At 42.8% G+C, this 24,391-nt stretch overlaps 1 protein-coding gene across 1 annotated transcript in view; it reads right to left on the bottom strand.

Moving 5' to 3' along the window:
- The window catches only part of Glcci1 (glucocorticoid induced 1), a 327,628-nt gene that overhangs the window by 143,248 nt on the left and 159,989 nt on the right, over positions 1–24,391 (bottom strand). The window contains exon 4 of the mRNA NM_001177442.1: positions 19,255–19,469. Coding sequence (NP_001170913.1) covers positions 19,255–19,363 — 109 coding nt within the window. The 5' untranslated portion in view covers positions 19,364–19,469. The remainder of the gene's footprint in view (positions 1–19,254; positions 19,470–24,391) is intronic.

The raw sequence follows: 24,391 nt of genomic DNA, 5'->3' as shown, positions 1-24,391 counted from the left end.
TTTCCTCCCAGAATGGATGAAAACATCACATGGTTATAGCCAACAGCACATAAAAATAGATCAAAAAAGTCCTTGTTTCCCACGATTTTATTAACTGTTTTATTTACTGTTGTTTGTACCCTGTGTGTACATGTGTCTGTGCATGTTTGTGTGTACCAAGGTCATCCCTAAGCATCAGTCCTCAGAAGCTACCTACCTCGTTTCTGAAACAGGTTTCTTGCTGGCCTGGGGCTTTCTGAGTAAGCTAGACTGACTGACTAGCAAGTCCCAGAGCCCTGCCTGGAGCTGAGATTGTAAGTGTCTACCACCACACTCAGCCTTTAACACTTGGGATCTGTGGGTCAGAATCTGGTCTTCTCTCTCTCAGGCACTTCCTTGTTAACATTCTTAGTGGGAATCTTGATTTAAAGAAGAAAGAGGACTGGTGGAAGTAGAGACAAAGGCATTTAGTATTATGCATTAAAATGAAAGTTAAGTGGTTTATTTGAGGGAGGAAGCATAGGTTTCTCCTTAAAGCTTCCAAAAACAAAAAACAAAACAAAACAAAAAACCAAACAACCAAAAAAAACAACAACAACAACAAAAAAAAAAAAAACAAAAAAAACCCAAAACCACCCAAAATCCCCAAACCAAAGTGAAACACTCCTAAAACTTTCAAATAATTACACGAAGCTTTCAAACTGTAGGCAAAGTCTCGGGATATTAAACCCTTTCTGCATCCAATGGAAGTCAAGCCTGTCCATTTGCATCTGTTGCTCCAAATAAGGCCTGCTATAGAACAGCAGGGACAAAAGGCCTTTCTTGATATGTCCAGCTGCCTCCCACTCCTGCCAGAGCATCTCTGGGTGGAGGTTACAGTCTGCAGGGCACGCCAGAGGAGCATGAAATCAACCAGAGCTTTGACCTCTCTCTCACTGCTCCCGGAGCAGCCAGCCGACCCGGACTTAGGAGCAGGGCTGCCCAAGCTCCTCTTGGCCAGCTCTGCACACAAGGCAGCCTCTGGAAAGAAACACATTCCAAACTGGGAAACACTCAACTTCGGCTCCCTCAGCCCTGATCAGTCAACACTGTGGGGAATTTGCTGCCGCTGAGGGACGGATTACAGGGAGAAGTTTATCATGCCTTTGCAAGGCGTGTGCAAGACAGCAACAAGTCATTACATTACTCTGGTGGTAGAGTGCACCGTAAACTGGGTGGGGTGGTGTAGGTTTGTAATCCCAGCACCTGGGAGACAGAGGCAGGAGAATTCTTACAAACTCTAGGTCAGTCTTTTCTAGATAGTGAACTCTAGGCCAGCCAGGCTACTACATACTGTGGGTATGATTTCTTATTTGCATTTTACTACCCACCCCCATACCCCAAATAATGTAGGCAAGTTTTAATCCTGACTTTACGGGAATTAAGTCTTAGAACATTTATAGTTTGGGACCATTTTTCCTCCTCAACTACATCATCTCCTCAACTACATCATCATGCCTTAGAGCGGAGAGAGAACAAAATGAACCAGATATTTCAAAGTGAAAGGAACACTTGAACACAACCACGCAAAACCCAGGAAACCATAATTAACAGCTTCCTGTAAAGGATGGAGGGTAGCTGGCTGAGCTATTAAATGAGCAATGTGGTGTGCAGAAAGGCTAGCTGGGCTATTAAATCGATGTGGTGTGCAGAGAGGGCCGTAAGGGGGATTTACTGTTGGCAGGAGAGCTTTCGTCTGGCATTTCACAACTTCAGTGCTTTTAACTTTATATTCAGACAATTCCATCCCTACAGTTAAACAAAGCTGACATATGATAAAATCAATACTATTGCAGGTAAGGAAGAGGGGGACACAGAAATGAATTTCGCTGATGGGTAGAGGACTGCTTGGGAAGATTTATGTTTGTGAACATATGTTTCTGATAGAACGGGTAAAGGACATTGAGCTCTCTGGACATCAGCTGCTGCAGTAGCTGCAAGTCAAACACTTGCTTCCCTGTAACCCCCAAGCCAGGGTGGGATTGGGTACAGCAGCAGAGAAGACAGAAATCCCATGCGGGGCTAAGAATATTTTGTAAAATGCTCTCGTGACTCTTCATGTGTTTGAATTATCAGCAGTGCCTAGGCCAAAATTTACTTTAAACATGCTTCTTTGAGGCCAACAGCTATAGTGACTTTTAAACCACAACCATCGCTAAGGAAGTGATGACACCCAGATATATTTAAGTCAGAAATATAAAATAAAGCTTCGGATACTTGTCTTGTGCCTCCTTAACATTAATACCTCACATACATTTTAAGAGTTGCTAAAAGCGTCAGAAACATAAAACACAGAATCAGAGAAAGGGAGAATATTCCCTTTCTCCACCCCTAACTACAGTTTTAGGGCCTCAAAGAAATCTTAACTAAACAGTAAGGCCATTCTCAAGAGAAAAAAATTAAATATACTATTCACTCAAAAATGATCTAGTTGTTTATCGCTGTCCAACCCATGATAGTAACCAACTTTTCTCTGAATAATTTATCTAAAACCAGTAGGTAATTGCATCATGTGCCCATGAGTATAGCCGATTATTATTTCAAACTACCCACTTGAGACACCCAGGCAACAAGGAGCATCTACTCTCTGAAGGACATCAAGCAGTATAACATTTAAGTTACATTTTAAGTTGATGAGCTTTGGATAATGATGAAAACTGGGGACTTTTCCCCTAGTGTTTGAACATATATTAAACCAAACAAAGAATTTCCAATAAGAGGGTACAGTGGCCAGTTGACAAATAAGCAGATGTTCACTGAGATGGTTAATACAGTCACATTGGTAGGCTTTCGACTGACTTAGAAGACAGAGTGCAGGGCGTGCCTGTGAGGGGCTTTCTAGACTGGATTAAATGAGTTGGGAAGACTCAGAAATGGCTGGCACCATGCCATGGGCTGGAGTCCTGGACTGAATTAGGGAAAGAAAACATGAGCTAACCAGCAGTGCTGAACTGAACAGCAGAGCGCATCTCTCCTTCATGGGAGGATACAATGTGACCAGCCACCCCAAGAGCTTGCAGCCATGTCTGCTGCCATGGTAACTGTACCCTGGGAACTGGGAGCCAAAACAAACTCTCCTTTCATTAAATTGCTTTTATGAGGTCTTTGGTTGTACCTAAGAGTTAAGTCACTAACTGGTAAACCCACTCTGTGTGGATAGGGACTCTAGCATAGTCTATATTACACAAAATAGGTATTAAATAATGAATAGATTTGATCTCTTCAAATGACCCCACAAGGGAAGAAAAAGGCAAGAACCATCTTTCCAAGTAGGATTCTGATGAACAGCTATTAATGGATTTACTGTAAATGGTGGGCAATATTAACTTTGTGAAGAGATATCAGGGACAGGTCCAGTCTGTCTCTCTTTTAGATGGACCGTAGGCTTTGTGTGCTTTACAAGAACCACGGCCTGGTTTAGAACAGGTCCAGTGAATCCTAGCCTATTCAACCAGGACAACCTCTGATGTAAGTGGTACCTTTCAGATCACATGGCTGTGAGCCACTCCCTCATATACTGAAAGCTTGAAATGAGAACAAAGTTGCTGTGTTAAATAGCATTTTCAGCCATGATTGTCAGTAGCTGCCATGTGTAACCCTTACTCAGTGCTCTGCTCTCTGTTAAATCGTTGAACACAATAATCTTCCTTAATTATCATCTCAATACTGTAAAGAAAGTGTTATCTCTATTTCAAAGATATACTTTAGTCCCCCCAAGATTAAACAATTTGTCCAAAGTCAAGGAACCGAGTGCAAACCTATCAATTCTTATGATTCTGAAGGGGACAGGGGGAGGTGGGGAGAGGGTATATATTATCAAAGCATCTTGTATGCACATAGGAAATTCTCATGGAATTAATGAATATTAACAACCTTACGGTTATTTTTCTTGGAATGTATCCTACTCTGTGATTTGAGTAACTATTGATAATGCAAAAAATTTGAATGCTGTATTCATCCTTGTCATATTTCTTTCCTAAAGGAAAATTTAGAGAGCCTACCTCTTTGAGGTAAAAAGGGGTGGGTCTTTTGTCAAAGACATCTTTCAAAAGAACTGATGAGATTCGAACAATGTGTTTTATTTGTGGAGAGAATGAGAGTGAACGGACTGAGATGGTTAGTGACTGAACAACAGCCAGAGGGACACGTCCACTGAAGACCACCAGCAGGCTCAAAAGCCACTCACCTTTCCTGTCCCAGATTCCCACGTCATCTCATTTTAAGAAAAAAAAAATCCTCTTTCTCTGAAACACTCCTTGCTCTATGGAGCTCCTTAAGGTACAAAAGTGCTTCTTGGTTTTCATTACCACTCCTTCCCCAAAGTTTTCACTTAAATGAGAGCCTTGCAATACGTAACATTTGAGTCAATAACAAAACACCTATGTCACAGTGGCCCCGTTCTCAGGAGCTGGTGGTTTCCAGCTGCCCAGTGACACTGAAGTGCTATGCACACTGGTGGCAACACTAGCGCAAATAGCCCAGTGTGCTGCCGGCCACATGAAAGCAGGGCACACGTAGATGCACAACGTAAGACTTGGTGGCAATCAGCGGCCGCTGGTTTGCATGTTTACCGCATTGTAGCTTTGATCATTATTTAAGAGCAAAACAGTCACAGGCAAGTCCTTCAGGAGGGATTCTAGAAAAGGTCGCTATCCTTGAAGACCCTTCTAAGACGAAAGGATGCATTGCTTAAGTTTCTAAAGCTCAGAAGCCATAAAGAGCTATGGCTTGTTTACTATGGGAGAAGACATTTTAAAATAAATGTAGTGTGCCCTAAGTGTGCACTGCTTCTCAAGTGCACAGCAGGGCAGTCTCGCCTCCCTTACCTCCATATTCACGTTTTGCTACTCAATGGCACATTTGCCACAACATCCAGGCTTGCACCAGTGTGGTAAGTGGTCCATGTGGTTGCATGTTTCTAATGGTCTACTTTTACTATACCCTTTTTGTAAAAGTAACTTTTATTTGCCTGATATAATTGTCATCTCCGGGGCTTCTGAATGGCTCTGCTTGGCCTCATACTAACTTTGGCAATATATTCTAAGGTTCTGGCTGCTGGACTTCTGACTAGCTTGTTCTCACACCAGTCTTATGCATTAGCCAAGCCGTTGAGTTCGTGTGTTGTTTAACACATCAGGAAGTGTTTCACGGAGGGCCTCGCTAACTTCTGTTTCTCTCTTCCTGGTCTTCCATGACTGCTAAGCCTAGATGTGATACAGATGTGATCCATTTAGGGCGAGCACCCCATAGTCTATTATCTCTTAGCAGATATATCTAACTACAAATCTTGTAGCTTTCACTGAAGAGGTTGGGAAAGTTGAATACTCTTTCTGCTGGTGTCTGTCCCTTGGACCTTGTGATATGCCCAATGAACACGTATGCCCAGAAATGACACAGGTGGAATTAAAAGCATCCACGATGGTAGCTGGTGTCACCACTTTCTCCTGTCCCGACCTTGAATGTAGACGGCACAGGCAGAGTTACAGTAGGCATTGTTCTGATGTCATTTTGAGGAAAGCCAAGGGACCCATGAAGACAACAGCTCTGAACAAAGCCATGATACCCAGACTTCTCATTGTGTTGAACATATGACTCCTATTTTTCCAAACATCTACACATATACAAATTTAGAATTAGAGTAATACCAGGGACTTTTTTTTTGTTTTTTTGTTTTTTACTGGTTTTAAAATTGTAGCAAAACTAACTAGTCTGTAGTATAACGAACATAAAACCTACTGTTTTAATAATTTTAAATATACAATGCAATATAATTATATAATCACATTTACGATGTTTTTGGACAACCAGTACTACTCAGTTTATCACCTCCCACAGCCTTTACTCTCCTCTGTTCCCACTTGCATCCCTCATGTTTCTAACCTGCTTTCCCTACCTAGTCCATGTATGTGGAACAGTATTTGTCCTTTTGTGCCCATCTGACTTTATTGTTTTCATATATCCTATGATTCATCCATGTTATAGCATGAATAAGAAATTTATCCTTTTGTGGTTATCAATATCCCATTCTAGGCGTATACCAAATTCTGTATGTTCATTTGCTGGTTGATAAAGATGAATTGCTTTGGGGAAGTTCTATCAGGGGAGTGCTGCTACTTGCTTACCCTTGACCTACCAAGAGTCTTCCTCTATTGGGAAAGGTTAGCCCCCTTAAAGAAATGTGCAGCTTTGTGGGGAGTGCATGTGGAATAACAGGGGAGGAAGAGGTCACTCATCTCATCAGATCAGCCACAATAACTCTTTGATCAATGAGGTGATGCCTATTGTGGCCAGAATGCCCTCATATGTGCCTTTCTACCTTTGACACATAATAAGTTTTAAACTAAGCTAATACATGTAAAGCACTTAGAACAGTGCCTCACATTGGAGAAGAGTTCCTAACTGTAAGCTAAGATCATAATCTGTCATTGAATCCATTGAACCCACCATATCCATTTTTGTAAACTTTCTTTTATTCCAAGGGCGAACAGAATGGGATGTGGGTGTCTTGGTATAAAACCATCATTAGAAAGTACTGTATAATTCCCAGAAAGCAATAATCTTAAATTTGGTGGCTGTTTGCAAGTATAATAGACAGCCACAACCTCACCTCCATTATCAATCTATTCGTATATCCATCTGTCATTCATATAGAATTTATTTAGCAGTGTCTGTGGTAGAAACACTATCTATCTAACCTGAGCTGGAGGGGTACATAATTAAACTTGGAGACCTGACAAACAAGGAAGGCACTTAACCATTTCTGGGCTATAGTCAGTAAAGTATCTGCTGTGTCATGGCACATGAGGACCTGAGTTCTATCTCTAGAATGTGTTAAAAAGCTGGGTGTGGTGACACACTCTTACAATCCTAGTCTTGGGAAGGCAGAGGCGGATCTCTGGAGTTCCTTGGCTAGCCTTGATGAATCCAAGAGCCCCAAGCCATAGAGAGACCCCATCTCTGTCCTAAGAGGAGGGTGCAACACTCATGGTTGGCCTCTGTCCTCTACACAAATGCACTCTAGGATTGGGGCCTACTGTTTTGACCTGGTTATCAATCAAGCATGCATCCACCTTCTGAAGCTCTCACGTATCCTGTGCTCCAAAGACAAGCTCCACACACTGTGGACGCACTGTCGAGACTGGTGCTACCAAGAGGGCTCATTTTAGTGGACAAAATGTACTTCCAAGTACCGTGACTAGCGAAGAGGAGTAGGCCAGAGTGTAGGAGCACCACAGGCCATCCTTAGCTGGTAGAAGCTTAGCTTTGAGGGAAGCATTTTATGTGAGGAAGATACAATATACCCCTGAACACATTTAAACAGGGAGTGGAAAGAAGTGGGAAGATGGTGATGGCTCCTACTACTATCAGAACGAAACCTTTACTCTGAAGAGCTTTCATTCACACTCATGAAAGTCATCTGAGATCCCTCAGCTGGAATGACACCTGCCAGTCAGGTGGTCACTGTAGCGTGCTGTGTGGATCCTAATTGCCAACTTTCCCCTATGAATCTTAACAGTTTATAATAGAGTTGAATCTTACTATGTCATATCATCAGGAAACAAGTAGTCGAGACGGAGAAAACCAGGATGCTATGGGCTCATGACATAGCGGCCAAATGCCATTGATCCTGGAGAGCATCTGATGTGCACGGGCAGAACAGAAATGCCATGGGCAGTGGGATGGTGTGCCACCGAAAAGGAGATGGCTGTGTGGCACTGGTACCACCTGGCCTGTGGACCATCAGACTCAGTTATGAGTGGTGCCCCAAAGGAGACATGTGGCAGGGAGGTCATCCTTATAGTCTAGTACCCCAAAAGCACGTAACAATTCTAGATGCTGGGGGTGCTCAGTGAAGTCTCCCTCACCACCAAGCCATTCTTGTCGTGTCTTGTTGCATTTCAAAACAAGCCCTCTTGGCAAGGTAGATTTTTTCTCCTCAAAGAATAAACAGCCTAAGCAACATTGTTTGGGATTCTCAGAATAATCACACTTCATTCTCCAAATCTTCTCATGGTCGACAGCCATCAGACTATAGAGACTTCACGGTCACATGGCCAAGCAGGCGTCATTGGTGCTGTCGGCAATTTCACATTCTGGAATGACAAGTGCTCAGGATGATGGATGGGGACATCATCTTCTGTACGTGTCAAGTGCATGCTACCTTTCTGGCACTTTGTCCCTGAACAAGCTCAACAAAGCACCCTCCAGGCTGGAGGACATGGCATGTGTCAGTGAACTGAAACAGGCCTTGAGATCTCCCGTCTTAGGGTGGTGACAGGCTACACTGCAGCTAGGCCTTTATCAGAGTCCATGTGAAAGAAAACACCTATTTAGCCCACAACCGCCCCCCAAAAAAGCCTCAATGAAAATAACTTACTCCAAAGGCAACCGCTTTGCCTAAGGACAGTTTTGCTTGTACAGCTACCCTCTATGAGCAGAACACGGGCAAGCATGGAAACTGAAGCAATTAAAGCGGCTCAGGTGATGAGACTCAGGATGGGGAAGAGAGAGTTTCGGCCGACAGCCCTTCAGTCAGGAACCGGCTGACTCTGGTATTCATTTAGCATAGTATTTTAATCAAGGACAGGAAGGCAGTAAAGATTAAGATACCACTTATAAAGTTCAGGGCTGGAGAATACGTGTGCAAATCGTTTCTAATAAAAGATGACTTAGTGATGCTATAATGTGATTGCAACTTGCTATTTAGATTACAGAGTTCTGTTAAGCAAGTGTAAGAGGGTTCCCCTACACCCCATTTTTCTTTATAAACTGAAACTTTTAAAAAATTTACTTAATCTTTTTTTAACACTCCAGATTTAATCCCCCTCCTGGTCCACTTTCTGACTGTTCCACATCCCATACCTCCTCCTTCCACCCCCCACCCCCTAGTCTCCACAAGGATGTCCCCATTCCTTCACCCCCAACCCCATCAGACCTCTCCACTTCCTGGGGCTTTCAGTCTCTTGAGGGTTAGGTAGATCTTCTCTGACTAAACCCAGACTCTGCAGTCCTCTTCTGTATTTGTTGGGGCCTCATATCAGCTGGTGTAGGCTGCCTGGTTGGTGGTCCAGTGACTGAGAGATCTTGGGGGAGGGGGAGTTCCGGGTTAACTGAGACTGCTGGTCCTCCCACAGGGTCGCCCTCCTCCTCAGCTTCTTCCAGCTTTTTCCTAATTCAATCACAGGACTCAGCAGCTTCTGCCCATTGATGGGGTGTAAATATCTGTATCTGACTCTTTCAGCTGCTTGTTGGGTCTTTCAGAGGACAGTCATGATAGGTCCCTTTTTGTGAGCATGCCATAGCCTCCGTAATAGCGTCAGGCCTTGGGGTCTCCTTGAGCTGGGTCCCACTTTGGGCCTGTTGCTGGACCTCCTTTTCCTCAGGTTCCTCTCCATTTCCATCCCTGTAGTTCATTCAGACAGGAATAATTATGGGCCAGAGCTTTGACTGTGGGATAGCAACCCCATCCCTTCACTTGATGCCCTGACTTTCTGCTGTAGATAGGCTCTACAAGTGCCCTCTCCCCCCTGTAGGGCATTTCATCTACGGTCCCTCCCTGTGAGTCCTGAGAGTCTATTACCCCACCCCCACCCCCAGGTGTCTGGTACCTTCTGGAGAGTTCTGCGACCTCTTACCTCCTGAGTTTGCCTGTTTCCATTATTTCTGCTGGCCCTCAGAGCTTCAGTCCTTTTCCCCAACTCAATACCTGATCATCTGATCATGTTCCCCTCTTCCCCTCCCTGTCCCTTTTCTCACCCAGGTCCCTCCCTCCTTCACCCCTCCTGGGACTGCTTTCTTCTCCCTCCCAAGTGGGGTTGAGGCAAACCTTTTTGAGTATTCTGTACTTTTTTTTTTGTTTTTTTTTTTTTTGTTTAATATCCACTTATTAGTGAGTACATACCATGCATGTCCTTTGGGGTATGAGTTACCTCACTCAGGATGATATTTTCTAATTCCATTTGCCTGCAAAACTCAGGATGTCCTTGTTCTTAATAGCTTTGTAGTCCTTTATTCTGTAAATGAACCCACATTTTCTGTATCCATTCTTCTGTTGTGGGACATCTGGGTTGTTTCCAGCTTCTGACTATCACAGACAAGGCTGCTATGAACATAGTGGAACTCGTGCCCCTGTGGCCTGGTGGGGCATCTTCCCAAGAGTGGTATGGCTGGTCTTTAGGTAGATCTATTTCCAATTTTCTGAGGAACTTCCAGATTGATTTCCAGAGTGGTTGTACCAGTCTGCAATCCCACCAGCAATGGAGGAGTGTTCTTTTTTCTCCACATCCATGTCAATGTGCTGTCACCTGAGGTTTTGATCTTAGCCATTCTGATTGGTGTGAGGTGGGATCTCAGGGTCGTTTTGATTTGCATCTCCCTGATCACTTAAGGCCTTTGAACATTTTTTTAAGTGCTTCTCAGCCATTCGGGATTCCTCTGTTGTGAATTCTGTTTATACACTATTTTTTGAGTGGGTTGTTTGTTTTTTTTGGTGGTTAGCTTCTTGAGTTCTTTATGTATTTTGAATATTAGCCCTTTATGGATAAAGGATTGGCTGTGCTAGTCAGTGTAGTCTCTGTGCACCCTTATATCTAGGGAAAGGGAAGCCATTTGATAATGGGGACCTTAGAGGTACAAAGACATGGCCATGCTAGTTAGAAATCAGTTTACTGGTGTAGTACAAGGTCATGATCACTCAATATAAGAATTAAAAGGCTGAATTCATTCAGTAAGTTATCTGTCAAATGACTGGACCAAAGTGTATTTCAAAGTCTGCGTTGACTCAGAAAAATGAGTCTTGTTTCTTCAGGTAACTCTTTCTCTTTGAGAGCAAAATGCAAGCATCCTCTAGACCTACAGGTCAGCTACAAAACAGACGGTATTTCCACTTCCTTCAGTAAGGTTTGGTTACAAAAACAAAACAAAACTAGACTATCACAGCCCACCAAAGAATCAGGCATTCTATTTTATGCTATATTTGAATCTACAAAACTACACGAATTAAAGCAAGCAGTGTGACTTAATTAGCAGTAATTGTTCACAAGAAAATAGAAGTTTCAGGTAGACATTAAAGGAAGCTAAAAAATAAAATGCAAAAAAATACACAGATCCACAGTACCCCATACATCAACGTTTAAAATGCTATCTGAAAGGTTTGATAAACACAATGTGTTTTTATTATATCAGTGCTGATTCAGTTAATCAACAAAATGGAAGTTTGGGATGCTGTGAAGAATATTAGATAAATCTGAGACTATTAAGGATATGAACATTAACTGTCTATGGCTTCTAACAGACTCCTAGGTGAATTCTGACACAGATAGGATGTGAACCTCATCCTCTCCTTAAATTGTGATGGACTAGTTCACCCATTTAACAAACGGGCCCAGCACACTCTAGGTGTGAGGTAGCTTGTCAAACACGGAAATGTGTGTGTGATGATCCATTTAGACTTATGAAGCAGACACACACACACACACACACACACACAAAACCTGAAGAATCATGCAGAGGAGAGCACAGGTTAGAACGGGAGCATGGAAGGGCCGAGATGTGGGCTAGAATGTGCCTGAAGGAAAACACATGAGAAGAAAATGCCCGCCAGTCAGATAGGATTAATAAATTCTGGGACAGGAGAATTCACAACCAAGAACACACACAGGGGAAAGTGGGAAGTGCGATCCACAGCACCAAAACCCACTCTAGAGTCTGGGCCAGTTCTCACTCATTACACACAGTCATTATGGGAAAACACAACCCAATGATGGAAACTACCTCAGACAGACAGACCCAAAACACCGTTTAGAGGACTGGTCAGCTAATGTTATTCTTAGCTGCACGGACACGGCTTTTATCCAGGTCAGAAAGCTGCAAGTCTGAGCTGTTTGTGAGCTGGTTTGAATGGGAGCTGTCTCTTGCAGGTTCATCTATCTGAATGCTTGGTCTCCGCTGCTGGGACTGTTTTGGGAGGTTTTAGCCACAGGAGTTAGCTGGGAGAATTGAGCAGTTGGGACAGTGCTTGGGTTACAAGCAGGTTTGGCAGGTTCTGGCCCTAGCTGTCTGCTTCTAGGCTGCCAACATGGTGTACCACTGCCTTATCGTCCTCTTTCACAGAGCGAGCTGCTCCCCTTCCCCACGCTTTCCTCATCTTGATGGTCTGTGTGCCCCGTAACCATCGGCTCAAAGAAATGCTTTCTCCTTTCAGCCATTTTTCAGGTATGTGGTCACAGCCATGATAAACATAACTGACACACTGCTTCTGGGAAATCCCATTCATAAATACCCAATGACTTCTTTCTTTGGTTCGCTTAGCCTTCTAAAAAGGGTGGATTTCTTATTGCTAAGTAGGGATCTACGAGACCATCAACAAGAGAACAAGAGATTCTCAGATGGACTGGAAGCTGGGGTTCTAAAAGCTCACTAAGCCCGTCCGTTGTCTTTGTGTACGTGCTACTGAAGTGAGCACATACCTATTTTTTTTTTTTTTATAGTAAGAAATCATGAGTGAAGCCTGACCAAAATCTTTCTAGCTGTTGGACTAGATGGATGATAAAATGTTTTGTTAAGCTCACTGGTTTTATTCATTACTCAACCACTATTAGTATTTTTAGAGTTCAAGCTGGCTTCAAACTAGTAATCTGCCTTGACTCTTGAATTCAAGAATTCCAGACAAGCACTGCCACAGTTTCTGAAACAGTTTCTTAAAGGGGGAAAGACAGTGGCTGGAATGGTTTTCCTTCGTAGAAGAAACGCACTATGAAGACGAAAGGTGAAGATTCCTTCCTCCTCCATCCAGTTCCAATTTAAGAATGTAGTGCACCAGAAAATGGAAGAGTATGAAGACAGAGACATCGGCTTCTTACACCCCACACACTACTGGTTCTTTACAGCTCTTACCAGTGCCATTCTCTATTTTCCCTATTGCTGCCTATGTCTTTACAATGAGGAAACTGAAACGCCAAGTTCAGGTAGAACACATGGCGATTTTCCTACCAGATCCGACCCAGGCTTCTGCAGGAGTCGAGGCAGGGGTGGTGGTGGGTATGGTAGTGTTCTTGTTTTAAGCTGTGCTAACTGACAGCTGCAGCTGGTACAGTCTGAGCTAGAAGGGCAGTCTGTTCCAGGTTCAAATATGTGTATAGACAAACAGGAAGTCTCCTCAGAGCCCAAATCTGGGATGAGGGGAGACTATGGGAGGACGATGAATATTCAGGCTTCATTTCAGACCGACTGCTACATGCTTGTCAGCTGCCATGGTTCCCCTTTTGTCTTGACAATGCCCACTGCAATGTGCAGTATACCTTGGAGGTGAAGAACTCAGTTCTGTCTGGCTTTGCTCTTTGACAAAGCGAAGCTTGAGTAGCTTCCTAAACATTCCTAGCTATTATGGGGGAATACATTACATTTTTAAAATACAAAGTAAAGAAGGCACCTTTTGAAAAACAAGACTGAATGGAAAACCACATAGCGACAGTGAACTCCACATGGTGGCTCCTTCGCTCGCTGATTAACCCTTTAGGGTTATTGCCCATATTGTGGTCACTCCAGACTGTCCTTCTGTGGTCGCAGTGCTGAGCGGAGGGCCAGTCTCCTTTACTGGCCCCTGAATGGTCCCTTTCTGCATGGGAGGTGAGTGCCAAGTGTGTGGCCAGTTTAGAGTTTGCTGTGGATGGACATTCTGGGTGCAATTATCCTTTGTTTTAGGTGACTGTGAGGAATTTCTTCCTTTGTAAGGGTAAAAATTGGATTTGGGCAAATACTTGACAGAGAATTACATTCGCAGTTCTTTCAAGGATGAAATGGTTAAACTTGGATGAGATCAATGCTGTTTTAGCACAGCACGTTTTCATTCATCAGAAGCAGAATTTCTTCGCTCTCTCTCTTCTAAGAGCAGACAGAACTTCCTTTCCCTGCTCCTAAAAATCACCCTCACAGATAGAAGTTTAACAACTGAGGAGCCATACATCTGCTTTTACTAGTATTAAAAAATAAATAGCTCGTATCAGAGAGAAGAGCCCAGTGTCACGGGACTGCTTGGTTGGTTCCTTAGACAGGAAAATGATCAGTCTGTCATCTCATCTCCCAGCACTTGCTTTAGGATGGCATTGTATTATGGTAGGGCTGTCTTAGGTAACTGGTGACCACATGACTTCCTCATTGTGTGACGATCCCAGAGAATTTAGAGAACACTAGATGGTAGAGTCTGCTGCTTATCTAGGCTACCAACCTGAACTGCATGTTACTCCACTGCATACTGTAACACCACTGCAGTTACCTTGCTGTACATCCCAGCAAGGGGCCCAGCAGGAATGCTACGCAACAGGGACCTTTCAGTCCCAGTATAATCCTACGACGCCTCATATTACCATATGTGCGGCCTGTTATTGGCCAAAATGTCCTTATGTGACTTGTGACTGTGTACACAGTTAAAGTCATGGCAAGGTAAGAAGAGATATATACTTGATATTTACAGGAAGAGGGATCTGAAGGACTATGAAATTGAACATGATATCCAACATCAGATGGTACTCATGCAAAATGTTTCAGATTTTACCAGCTTCTGTAAAAATGTACATATGTCCCTTGGCCACCACTAATTTATTTTTGGACAGAAAACAGAATATTCATGAATTCAAACTAATGTAAGTAATTGGTTAAAAAAAAAAAAGCAAACTGGGTGTGAATAGATAAGTCTACAGAAGAAGGCCAAATAATTATGTACTATGCCCCCTCCTTAAGAAGATGCAAGTCTAATTCCATGTTCCTTGGGGATGTGTTGTGCTTTATGATTTTACTCCAAAGAGCAGAGGATATGCAGAGTCTCGAGAAAACAAAGTTGGAGGGGACCGAGTATGCTAGAGAAACCTGGAGACGCTATCTTGGCCAAAGTTAATGCTGGAAGGTCAGGTTTAGAATATCTACGCTTGACATGGCACGCTCTCATTGAAAGGTGACGTCACGCTCACAGTTTTGTTTTGGTTTGGGAGACAAGAGTCTGTCTATGTAGTCCTGGCTGGCCTGGACTCACGGAGATCTTCCTGTGCCACCTCCTGAGTCCTGGCATTAAAGAAAGGCATGCACCATATGAACCAGTGCTCTGTGCGGTGGAAAGGTGCCACAGCCTCCTCAACAGTTATTAAAACAAAAACAAAAACAAAAACATTTAATTGGGGTTTAATTAAAGTTTCAGAGCTTTAATGATCATCAAGACAGCGAGCATGGAGGCATACAGACAGACATCGTGCTGGAGAAGTTTAGAGTTCTATATCTGGGTTCACAGGTGCAGAAAGGAAAACAGCTACAGGCCTGGCTTAGGCGTCTGCAACTTCAAACCTCTCCCCCAAGTGACACCATTTTTTGCCAAGCAAGGCTGCACCTACCCCAGCGAGGACACAAGTCCTAATCCTTTCAAGTAGTGCCACTTCCTAAGCGTTCAAATATATGAGTATATGGTGACCATTCGTATTCAAACTGCCAGATATAGTCCAGTAGACCTAAACCAGTATTTCTCAGCTTTGTCAACATAGTAAAAGAAAAAAAAAAAAATCCGGGCGAAACCGCTGAGGTGCATAAGGAGGGGACAAGCAGATAATAAAGTGCAGTTGAAAGTTTGGCAGGCGAGGATGCTAGCAGACAACTATGACATCGGAACGGTGTGTGTTGACTACTGTACTGTTGTTGGTTCCTTAACTGTGGCAGACCTCAGCAAGAGGGGACGAATGAAGGAAGCCCTCCTTATCTTTGTCACATTTCTATAGGTGTAAAATTGCTTTAAAGTTTATTCACATTTGCAAGATTAACATCCTGCTATGCTGACGTAACAGAGTTCCTATCTATCAATCAATAAATACATCTTTTTTTTTCCTTCCTGCTCACACACATCCATCCGCCAAAGCCATATGGCATGAGTAACTTTCTTGAAACATAAGAATATTCCATCTTTAGAGCCAAATGTAGTCAGCCCTATTTTTGGAGTCTTAGATTTCTCAGGAATAGTTGGGTCATGCCCTCAGTAATGTGTCACAAATGCTCAAAAGATAACATCCAAGAAACCAGAGTTCTCAGTGGCTTGAAAAGATAGGACACCCTCCAGCTTCCTATCCAGCATGACTACACTGTGTGCGGCTGTTCTCAGGACAGGAGTGATACTGTAGCACATTAATCTTGGAAAGTAACGTTTGTGTGAAACAACCCCCTGGCACTCCATTGCTGAGCCGCCCTTCCCAGGACGAGCGCAAGACTGAGGAGTCTCTATTCTACCTTGGGAATGGGATCATGTCTCTGTTGGGCCTCACCTACCCATTAAATTATATAAAAATGATGCTCCTGGGAAAACAGGATAAAAAGTTGGTGTCAATGATATTTCCTTAAAAAAAAAAAAAAAAACAAAGACCTACTGTAAGGTTTTTAGGATTTTTAGTAAAAAATATGTTTTTGTTAACATTTTAACTGCACAATTTGAAAAGTTGAGCCAATAATTTAACTAACTACATAACAAATTGGCTGAGATTACTGCTCTACTTTTAAAGAAAACAGTACAAATGCTATTAAAGAAAGTTGGCAAAACACCATGTGACTTCCTAAATGTATTAGGATTTAAAATCAAGTCGGTGAAGTCACATACTCTACACTCAATGATTCTCATCACGAGAAGACCCGTTCTTTGACAGTAAGTGCTTACTATGGTGTTTTAGAAGAGACAGAAGAAACCGCTGACATTACTGAAGTGAATGGAGTAAAATATGAGTGTGGGTAGATCATTTTAATTTTGGTCAAAAGAAGTTCACATAACATGTATGTCACAGCATGTTACCATCCTGTGTGCACACATAATGAGGTCAGTCCCTTTAACAGGATCAATGACGTTCTCGTTATCAATCACTAGGTTACTGGACATCTAGCAATCACCGCTTACTTCTCCACATGGCTCCGCAAGGTAGAACACTGGGTATGTAACAAGCAAGGGGACAGATTCCAAGGCCTCAGTGGCTCTCTGGCTGTCTGATGCCTCAGCTCTTTCTGTGTGTTCTACTTCCTTTTCACTTATTTACACGTTTTTCAATTTTTGAGATTATAATTAAATTACATTTCTCCCTTCCCTTTTCTACCTTTAAGCCCTTTAACTCCTTAAAATTCATGACCTTAAAAAAAAAACCCAACTAATTGTTACCAAATACATGTATGTATACATATTCCTAAATATAACCCATTCATTCAGTCCACACAATGTTACTGTATGTGCGTTTTCACAGCTATCTGGAACTGGACGACCAATGATGTGTTTTCTCCTGGGGAAGGCCCCTCGCTTGCTCCCAGCCTTCCTCAGTTGCCTAAAGTTCATGAGCTTTTCTCCATCCAGTCTGGGATGGTCACTGGTGTCAGCCGTGTCCAGCTCACCTTCAGGAAGGCACCACTTTTCCAGTATATACTTAACTAACTGGGTGTTTTAAGACAGCTACATTTCTAGGCCTCAGCTTTCTCTGGGGTAAAATGGAGTCGGCCAGCTTGCTGGTTGATTTATAATCTTTTTTTCAGTTTTAAAATAGCTACATGATTTATATAACAGAATAACAAGCTGCAATTCACAATGTACTTAACTCTGCCACCTATAAAGTCTACGAGTTGTATTTACTAATGCAATGAAAGCCATTTTGTGGATCTGAAAACAATCAAAACATTTATTTCAATTCACATTCTTTAAATATAGTACTTTTAGACAAACAGAACTTATAAGCACATTTATAACATGGTAGACATAAATATAAATGAAATGTATAATTATATAAATTTTCACACATTTTTAGACCAAAGAACAACCTCTTTACATTCAATTTTGAAAATACATTAACATGAATAGTTAAAAAGGATGTACCATCACAGAAGTGCTACAAAATGTTCACATTTGTGTCAATAATAAGGCATATTTCCTATGTAGATGTTTTATGAAAACTATGGAATTCCCATTAAATCATTAATCTCACATGGTAATGTTAATTGTAAATGAAGTACACTTTTGTCAGTACCAACGTTTCTTTAACTTTAAATAACAGTACTTTTTATCAAGACCACACCACGTTTATTAAACGAACATGCAGAGCACATTAAAATTAGAAAAATTCTTGTACTTTTCTGCACAGTGTTTAGTTTTCCTGATACTCTCTTTGTGAAAAAATATACTTAAAAAACTTTGGCACAGAATTAATAAATTATAACTAATGAAAAGAAATGACTTAAAATTTTCATGGCTCAGAAACGACCCTGTTACTATTTACCAGCTCTCTTTGTAGTTTATCGATGGATGGCAGGCCTGCTCAGTGTTACTTGGAATAAACACTGGGTATTCTAGTCACCTCTGGGTGTCTGCCTAATTGGAGCTAGTTAAACCGAGTGTGTGTAGCAGCAGAGCCCTGCGCCTGTATGGAGGCCAACACATTTCTAACCAGGTTTGTCAGCAATGGTCTGCATCTCCATGGGATATTTTCATCAGGAAGCAGAAGCGGTGAAAGCATGGGAACACGCGGTAAGGAAGACAGCCTAGTTGACAAGTGGGGACAGTTCTCTAGGAGCTGGTTCAACCACACCCAGAAGGGATGAGAACAAAGAAGGAACACACAATCCTTCAGGAGGGTGGAGAGGGCCACATGGGTCTAAGAAAACCAAAGCATCCCTGTTGTCATGAATCAGCAAAGAATTGCTGGTGTTTTGGAGAGGTTTCACATTTCCCTGCTGCTTTGTCTGACCTAATTCATAAACACTGTGGCAGTAACTGCATAACATCGTAGCCTCCTCTGAACCCCAGAACCTGCACACCTGCTTTAGGCTTGGTGAGCCTTGGTAACTGAGGGAAGCCTCGCTTCTCCTTCACTGTCCTGTCCTCAGAGACAGCAAAAGCACCCTGCACCTCTCATCCAATCTCAACAACTGGAGATCCGTCACATGGGAAATATGAGTGGTCTGAATCGATATTCTTTTTCCAAAGTCAGTTCCATTCATTAAATTGTTGACTTTAATTTCTATATAAATTCACTTGATTCTGAAGATAAAACTATGGCCATGATGCTATTTTATTTATTTCATGCTCCTTGCTTGCCTCAAGGCCTTCACCAGTGAAATGACAAAGAACATCAAACAGGTTCCATAAAACAGGCAGCCTCGTTTCCTTTAAAGCTGCTAGGTAGGGTATACATAGACACAGACTACAAATCACAGAGGACTGAATTTTCAAGAGTGAAATCATACCAGAATCGGGACAAGTTGTCGCCAACATCGTGGGACAGTAAGTGGTCAGGAAGGTCACTGATGATGCCCTGCGCTGCCAGCACATGTGGGGCCAGGGTGAACGGCACATCGCTCAGGAGCTCGGCTGTTAGTGAGTTGTTCTCTGGAGTCTGGCCTGCCTGGTTTCCTGTCTCGGGGCCTGATACAGTCACACTGGATGTGTCTTCTTTGCCGGTCTAAAAATACATATACATTAAAAGCATTTAGAACATATGAACTGTGAGGTTTAGAAATGGTAAATACGGCATCAGTACATCAAAAAGCCTGGGAGATGTATAATAGTTAAAAACTGCCAGATTTGAACCCATTTGAGAGATACATGCATCCAAATCTCTAAAGATTTAAAATTCCTACAGTCTGCTCTTACTGAGTGGCCACCCAAAGCTCCCCTAAATGAAAACTCGCTACCCCGAGGAGTCCCCGAGCCTGCTGCTGCTTTCACAAATCCATGGATGCTTTGGGCTCTGCTTGTTCAGCTTCCTTGTGAGAAGTCCCATCAGCCCTGCCTACTCTGTAACACCTACGAGGCAAAATTGTCCGAGACATTACTAGTGTTCCGATGTGAGTTCTTACTTGTTGCTCCTCTCTATGCATTTTACCTTCCAGCAGATGCTAGGACGTTCAAGTCAAGTGACCTAGGTCCCTGCAGCCCAGCTCTGGTACAATGCACTGATCTGTGGGCCACATGTGAGGTTTGACTTCAGCGCGTACCACGAGTGCAGGCTGAACACAGCACGGTACTGCACAGAGGGTCAAATAAACGCCCATGTACCTTGGTCTTTACATTTCTTTTAAATTGGCACATCTTGTCCACACTAGCTTAGCAAAGGTGAGCACTGACGAGGATGTTCAGAGCACCCTCCATCTATCTGAACACCTATTAATGGTAGAGTGGACAGGAAAGAAGTGTCTGTATAGCAATAAAATGAATGCTTGCCCCCACAAGTGGCTGGAATGTAATAGAAATAATCTCAGAGAACAAAGTCTCCTTTTAGTCTTCAGCCTCATGCAGAATGCCTCTTATCTTCACAGAGACTTCGGTCTCCTCTTGAGCAGGTCACCAGGCCTTGGCTGGTCACCCCCAGCCAGCCTACCCTGGCCAACAGTTCTCCAATTTTACTATGTCCTGGCTCCTGTTACTCCCTCCCAGGCTGTTCCTTCCCAGAGCTCATTGCTTCTTTTCCTTCTGCCCAGGAGGCTTTTCTATCAGATCTACATTGAGCTCCTAGCCTGTCTTCCCTATGGGGCTTGGCCCATCTGTCACCTTCTGAGAGAAGCTTCTCTTCTTATTTAAACTGAATACTACCCTCTCACCTTTGTTCCATCTCCTGCCTCCCACTTCTGCTTCTGTCTCTACCCCTTAGTGTCTTGCCATATGCTTGTGACTCGTTCTAATTATCATCTCTCAAAAGCAGGTTTTATCTCTTACTGATATCCCAATGCCTTCATCGGGACCTAGTGCTCAAAAAGGTTCATTGCATGAACGAAAGCACAGACAGAGCTTAGATTCTAATGGTGACAAATGCTGACAGATTCCTTGTCTAAAAAGAACAATTTTATATAAGAGAAACAGCATTTCTGTCAGACCTTTTATTGAAGTATACAGTGTATACAGGAGAGGGTATATTTATTGTCACTGTAGCAATTCCTAAATTTTTACAAATGGAACGGACAAGAGTAGCCAGCCCTATGAAAAGTACAGCACACACAGGATTCTTTTCTAGTTGCAATCTTCTCTTCCCTCAATCACCATCCTGACTTCTAATAGTATGGAATTGTGTGATCTGTGTTTTAATCTTCAATGAATATCACCACCCAGGATGCATACTCTGACGTTTTTCAGTCAACATTATGTGTATATGATGCATCTATCCTGTTGGATGTTGCCTGAAAACATGTTGAAGACTGTCTTAGTGTAGAGGATGTATACTAATAGATATCTTAGAAGTCTTTTGGTTGCTATTTGACAGAGCACATTGGGTAGGAGGAAGGGTAGCCTGTAAAGTCAGCAAAAAGATGGCTAGAAGCTGAGAGACTGTCATGTTCTCCAAGGTTGTCACAGCAAAGGTGAGATTAAATGATTGAATTTTGGATAGAGTTTGGGTGTAAATTCAACAGGATACTAATGAAATGGAGCTGACAAAGAGACAGGAGTGTAGTCAAGAATCAACCCAAAGTTCCTGGTCTAACAATGAGAAGACGGAGCCGACCAGACCATGTGCCAGAAGAGTGCTGGGCGCTGGTTTGGGCAGCAACACTGAACGTTGGTGGTGGTGGCTTGAGGCACCTGAAAGACATCACATATAGCATTCAATATGTGCTTAGTCTACAGCCAGTGAGACCTGCTGGATGAAGTTGGGGAGAATATGCAGTAGGTGGGTCAAGTGAGGTGGCTTTGGAAAGGTGTTTGGTGTCAAGAGATGCTTCTTTTCCCTTTTGTTTCCATTTTAAATTGGGAGACACAGTTAGGAATAAGGAGAAGAAAAGATGGAAGTCAGTAGAACAGGAAACGTCCCCTTCACAAGGTGCCTTCAGCAGTCTAGGTAAGGGCCCTTGAGAAACACTAGTCTAGGGAGTGAATCAGAATCAACAAAGCTTCCAAGACATGCTTACAATAGTGGTCTAATAATTTCATAGAATTTGAATTTTAAATCATTACTTTCTATGTGCCCAGTACTGCTTACCCATAAACCTGACCCCATAACTTTAACTTTATTTAATCCACATAACGATTTTATAGAATGGGTGTACGAACTTTCTAAGGTCTGCAATGAAAACGAATAATAGCACCTCCTGTTATGACAATGCTTGCTACAAAGACACAGGCCCTGAACAGATCAACTCTAACTTGTCTCCACAATGCTCAGTATCCTAGGGTCAGCAACTGGACAGAAAGGAGCTAAGAACAGCTATTTCAGACATGTACAGGCCCTCACTAGGTGCTGGCTGGTGGGAAAAACTGAAAAGGAGCTAGTATCTGTGTGCACCAAAACCCCCTGAAGATTACATATGTGACCGGGCTTAGGTTATTGAAATCATGATGGTAGCGCAATCATGAGCACGAGTTCTAGATTAGACTGTTGTGGTAGAAAAACCTACAACAATAAGCAGTGGGCTATCCGACTTCTCTGTTTCTTTAGTATGGTTTTCAGATCAAATGCAGGCCCTTTCCTTTTCTGCTTTATGTTACCTTGTTTCTCAATCTCAGTAGCAAATCCTTCCTAGATTAGCTCATCTTATACTCTAACCTCCATCCCTCCCTCCTTCCCTCTCTCCCTTCCTTCCTTTTTGTTTTGAGAAGGGTCTCTCTACATAGCCCTGGATGTCCCAGAACTTACTATGTAGATCAGGCTGTCCTGCAACTCATAGAGATCCACCTGCCTCTGCCTCCTAAGTCCTAGCATCAAAGACATAAGTCACCATACCTGTCAAATCTCTCTTGTGCTTGTACACAGAATACTATTGTTTAGCATTGAACTGCCAACTTTTCCACTAAGGAGGTGGTATATTACTCATTAACATCTTCCCCTCTAAAGACAGAACTTTGAAGCTTAACTCTCCAGCAGTATTTATTCCCCTATTTGTGCATTTACCAATCCTTTTGTATCTCCTTTAAAAATCTTCTTATCTAGCAAAAACAGTTTTCTAGAGAGCAAGAGCATACCAAACCACATCTAGTGGTTTATAGTAATAAAGGACTTGGGCTCTATGGCATTTTGTTCAAGTTCTGGTAAGGCAGCTTTCTGGGCCTCAGCCCTCCAGCCTTATGAGTGATAAGAGACAATTGCATTAGCCATGGTGGTGGTGACGCAGACAGCAGCTATTGAGTACTGAACATGCCCTGGGGGCTAGGCTCTACCTAAGCTACTGTAAAAGTGTACATGCAGTGAGATCACACAATGGATATGCAGGGTGTGTGCTATGTGCGGGTGTGAAGACAAGGAGGCAGGGCACTTAACTAAGACGTCTCAGTACATACAGATTGTCAGCAATGAAACGGAGAAGCAAACCAATGGTCTCTTAATGCTCTGTCCTATGAACCTACACACTTCACTTGTGTTCTGCTAGGACTCCACATCAACTGAGCTGTGACAGCTTGAGATGATACTGCAAAAGACAGTGATCACTAAACAGCATACTTTAGCTTAACTTAGAAGGAAAAAGATTCTAATGTCTTTTATTGTTTGGAAGAAAGGGATGGAGAAACATCCTGCAGAGAGACAAAAAGGGATGGAAAAGCAACAGTAAGTGAAGTTAAATTTACCCCATGGGAACAAGTCTACTAGCAGTCTGGATAAGCCATGGGAAAACCCAGGGACAGTGAAAGATCCCCAGGACGATGACGGCTGAGGCAGATAGGAAGGCATGTGGGAATTCTGCCCCACAGTATTCCACTTGTCTCCGCGCAAGTTTGAAGTTTTCAAAGTTTTGAAAGTTTTCTTTAGTTGAGAAAATACCACTAACAGCAATCTACCAAATGCCTCCTAGAACGATCTAAACTTCAGCTGTGCCGGGTATAGGACTCCAGCTCCCATCTCTTAACAGTTGGCTTGGCGCAACATTACAGTCTCCAAGGAGGGCTGCCTGCCCTCTTGGCAGCAGGGTGAGTGCCATGATGCAGCTGCTGTTGGCATGCTGAGAGCTAGAAGGAGAGAAATTATATGGCAAAACAAGAGTAAGTCGCAAAGAAAATCTGAGTCAAAATTCAAGGGCCCCAGACCAGCTAAACCACACCACTGAATCACGAGCTTGGCAGCTCATGGAGGTGGAGGTGGGGGCGGAGGGCAGGAACAGGTGCACTGGGTCTCTGCAGAAAGCAACCCTCACTCAGACACGAGTCTTGTGATTTTTTTGCATTTGCATAATGAAATGGATCTTTACTGGGAAGAATTAGTATGTTAACTACAATGGGGCAGAAGAAAAGAATCAATTAGCCTTTTGGTTAATAGCCAAATTGCAGAAAACCATTTCAAACATGATGTTCAGACGGCAGACTCGCTTCTTTGTGATTACTCCTGCTCACAGAAATGGCTCTGGGTCATGGTTCCAGGCTCCGAGTTCCTTCATCTGGCTCTGAAACTTCTTTTCCAGTGCAGAA

This window comes from Rattus norvegicus, chromosome 4, assembly GCF_036323735.1.
Source record: "Rattus norvegicus strain BN/NHsdMcwi chromosome 4, GRCr8, whole genome shotgun sequence".
In the NCBI taxonomy this organism is placed as follows: Eukaryota; Metazoa; Chordata; class Mammalia; order Rodentia; family Muridae; genus Rattus; species Rattus norvegicus.
Note: the sequence above shows the minus strand (reverse complement) of the source record. Positions and strands in the feature narration are given on the sequence as shown.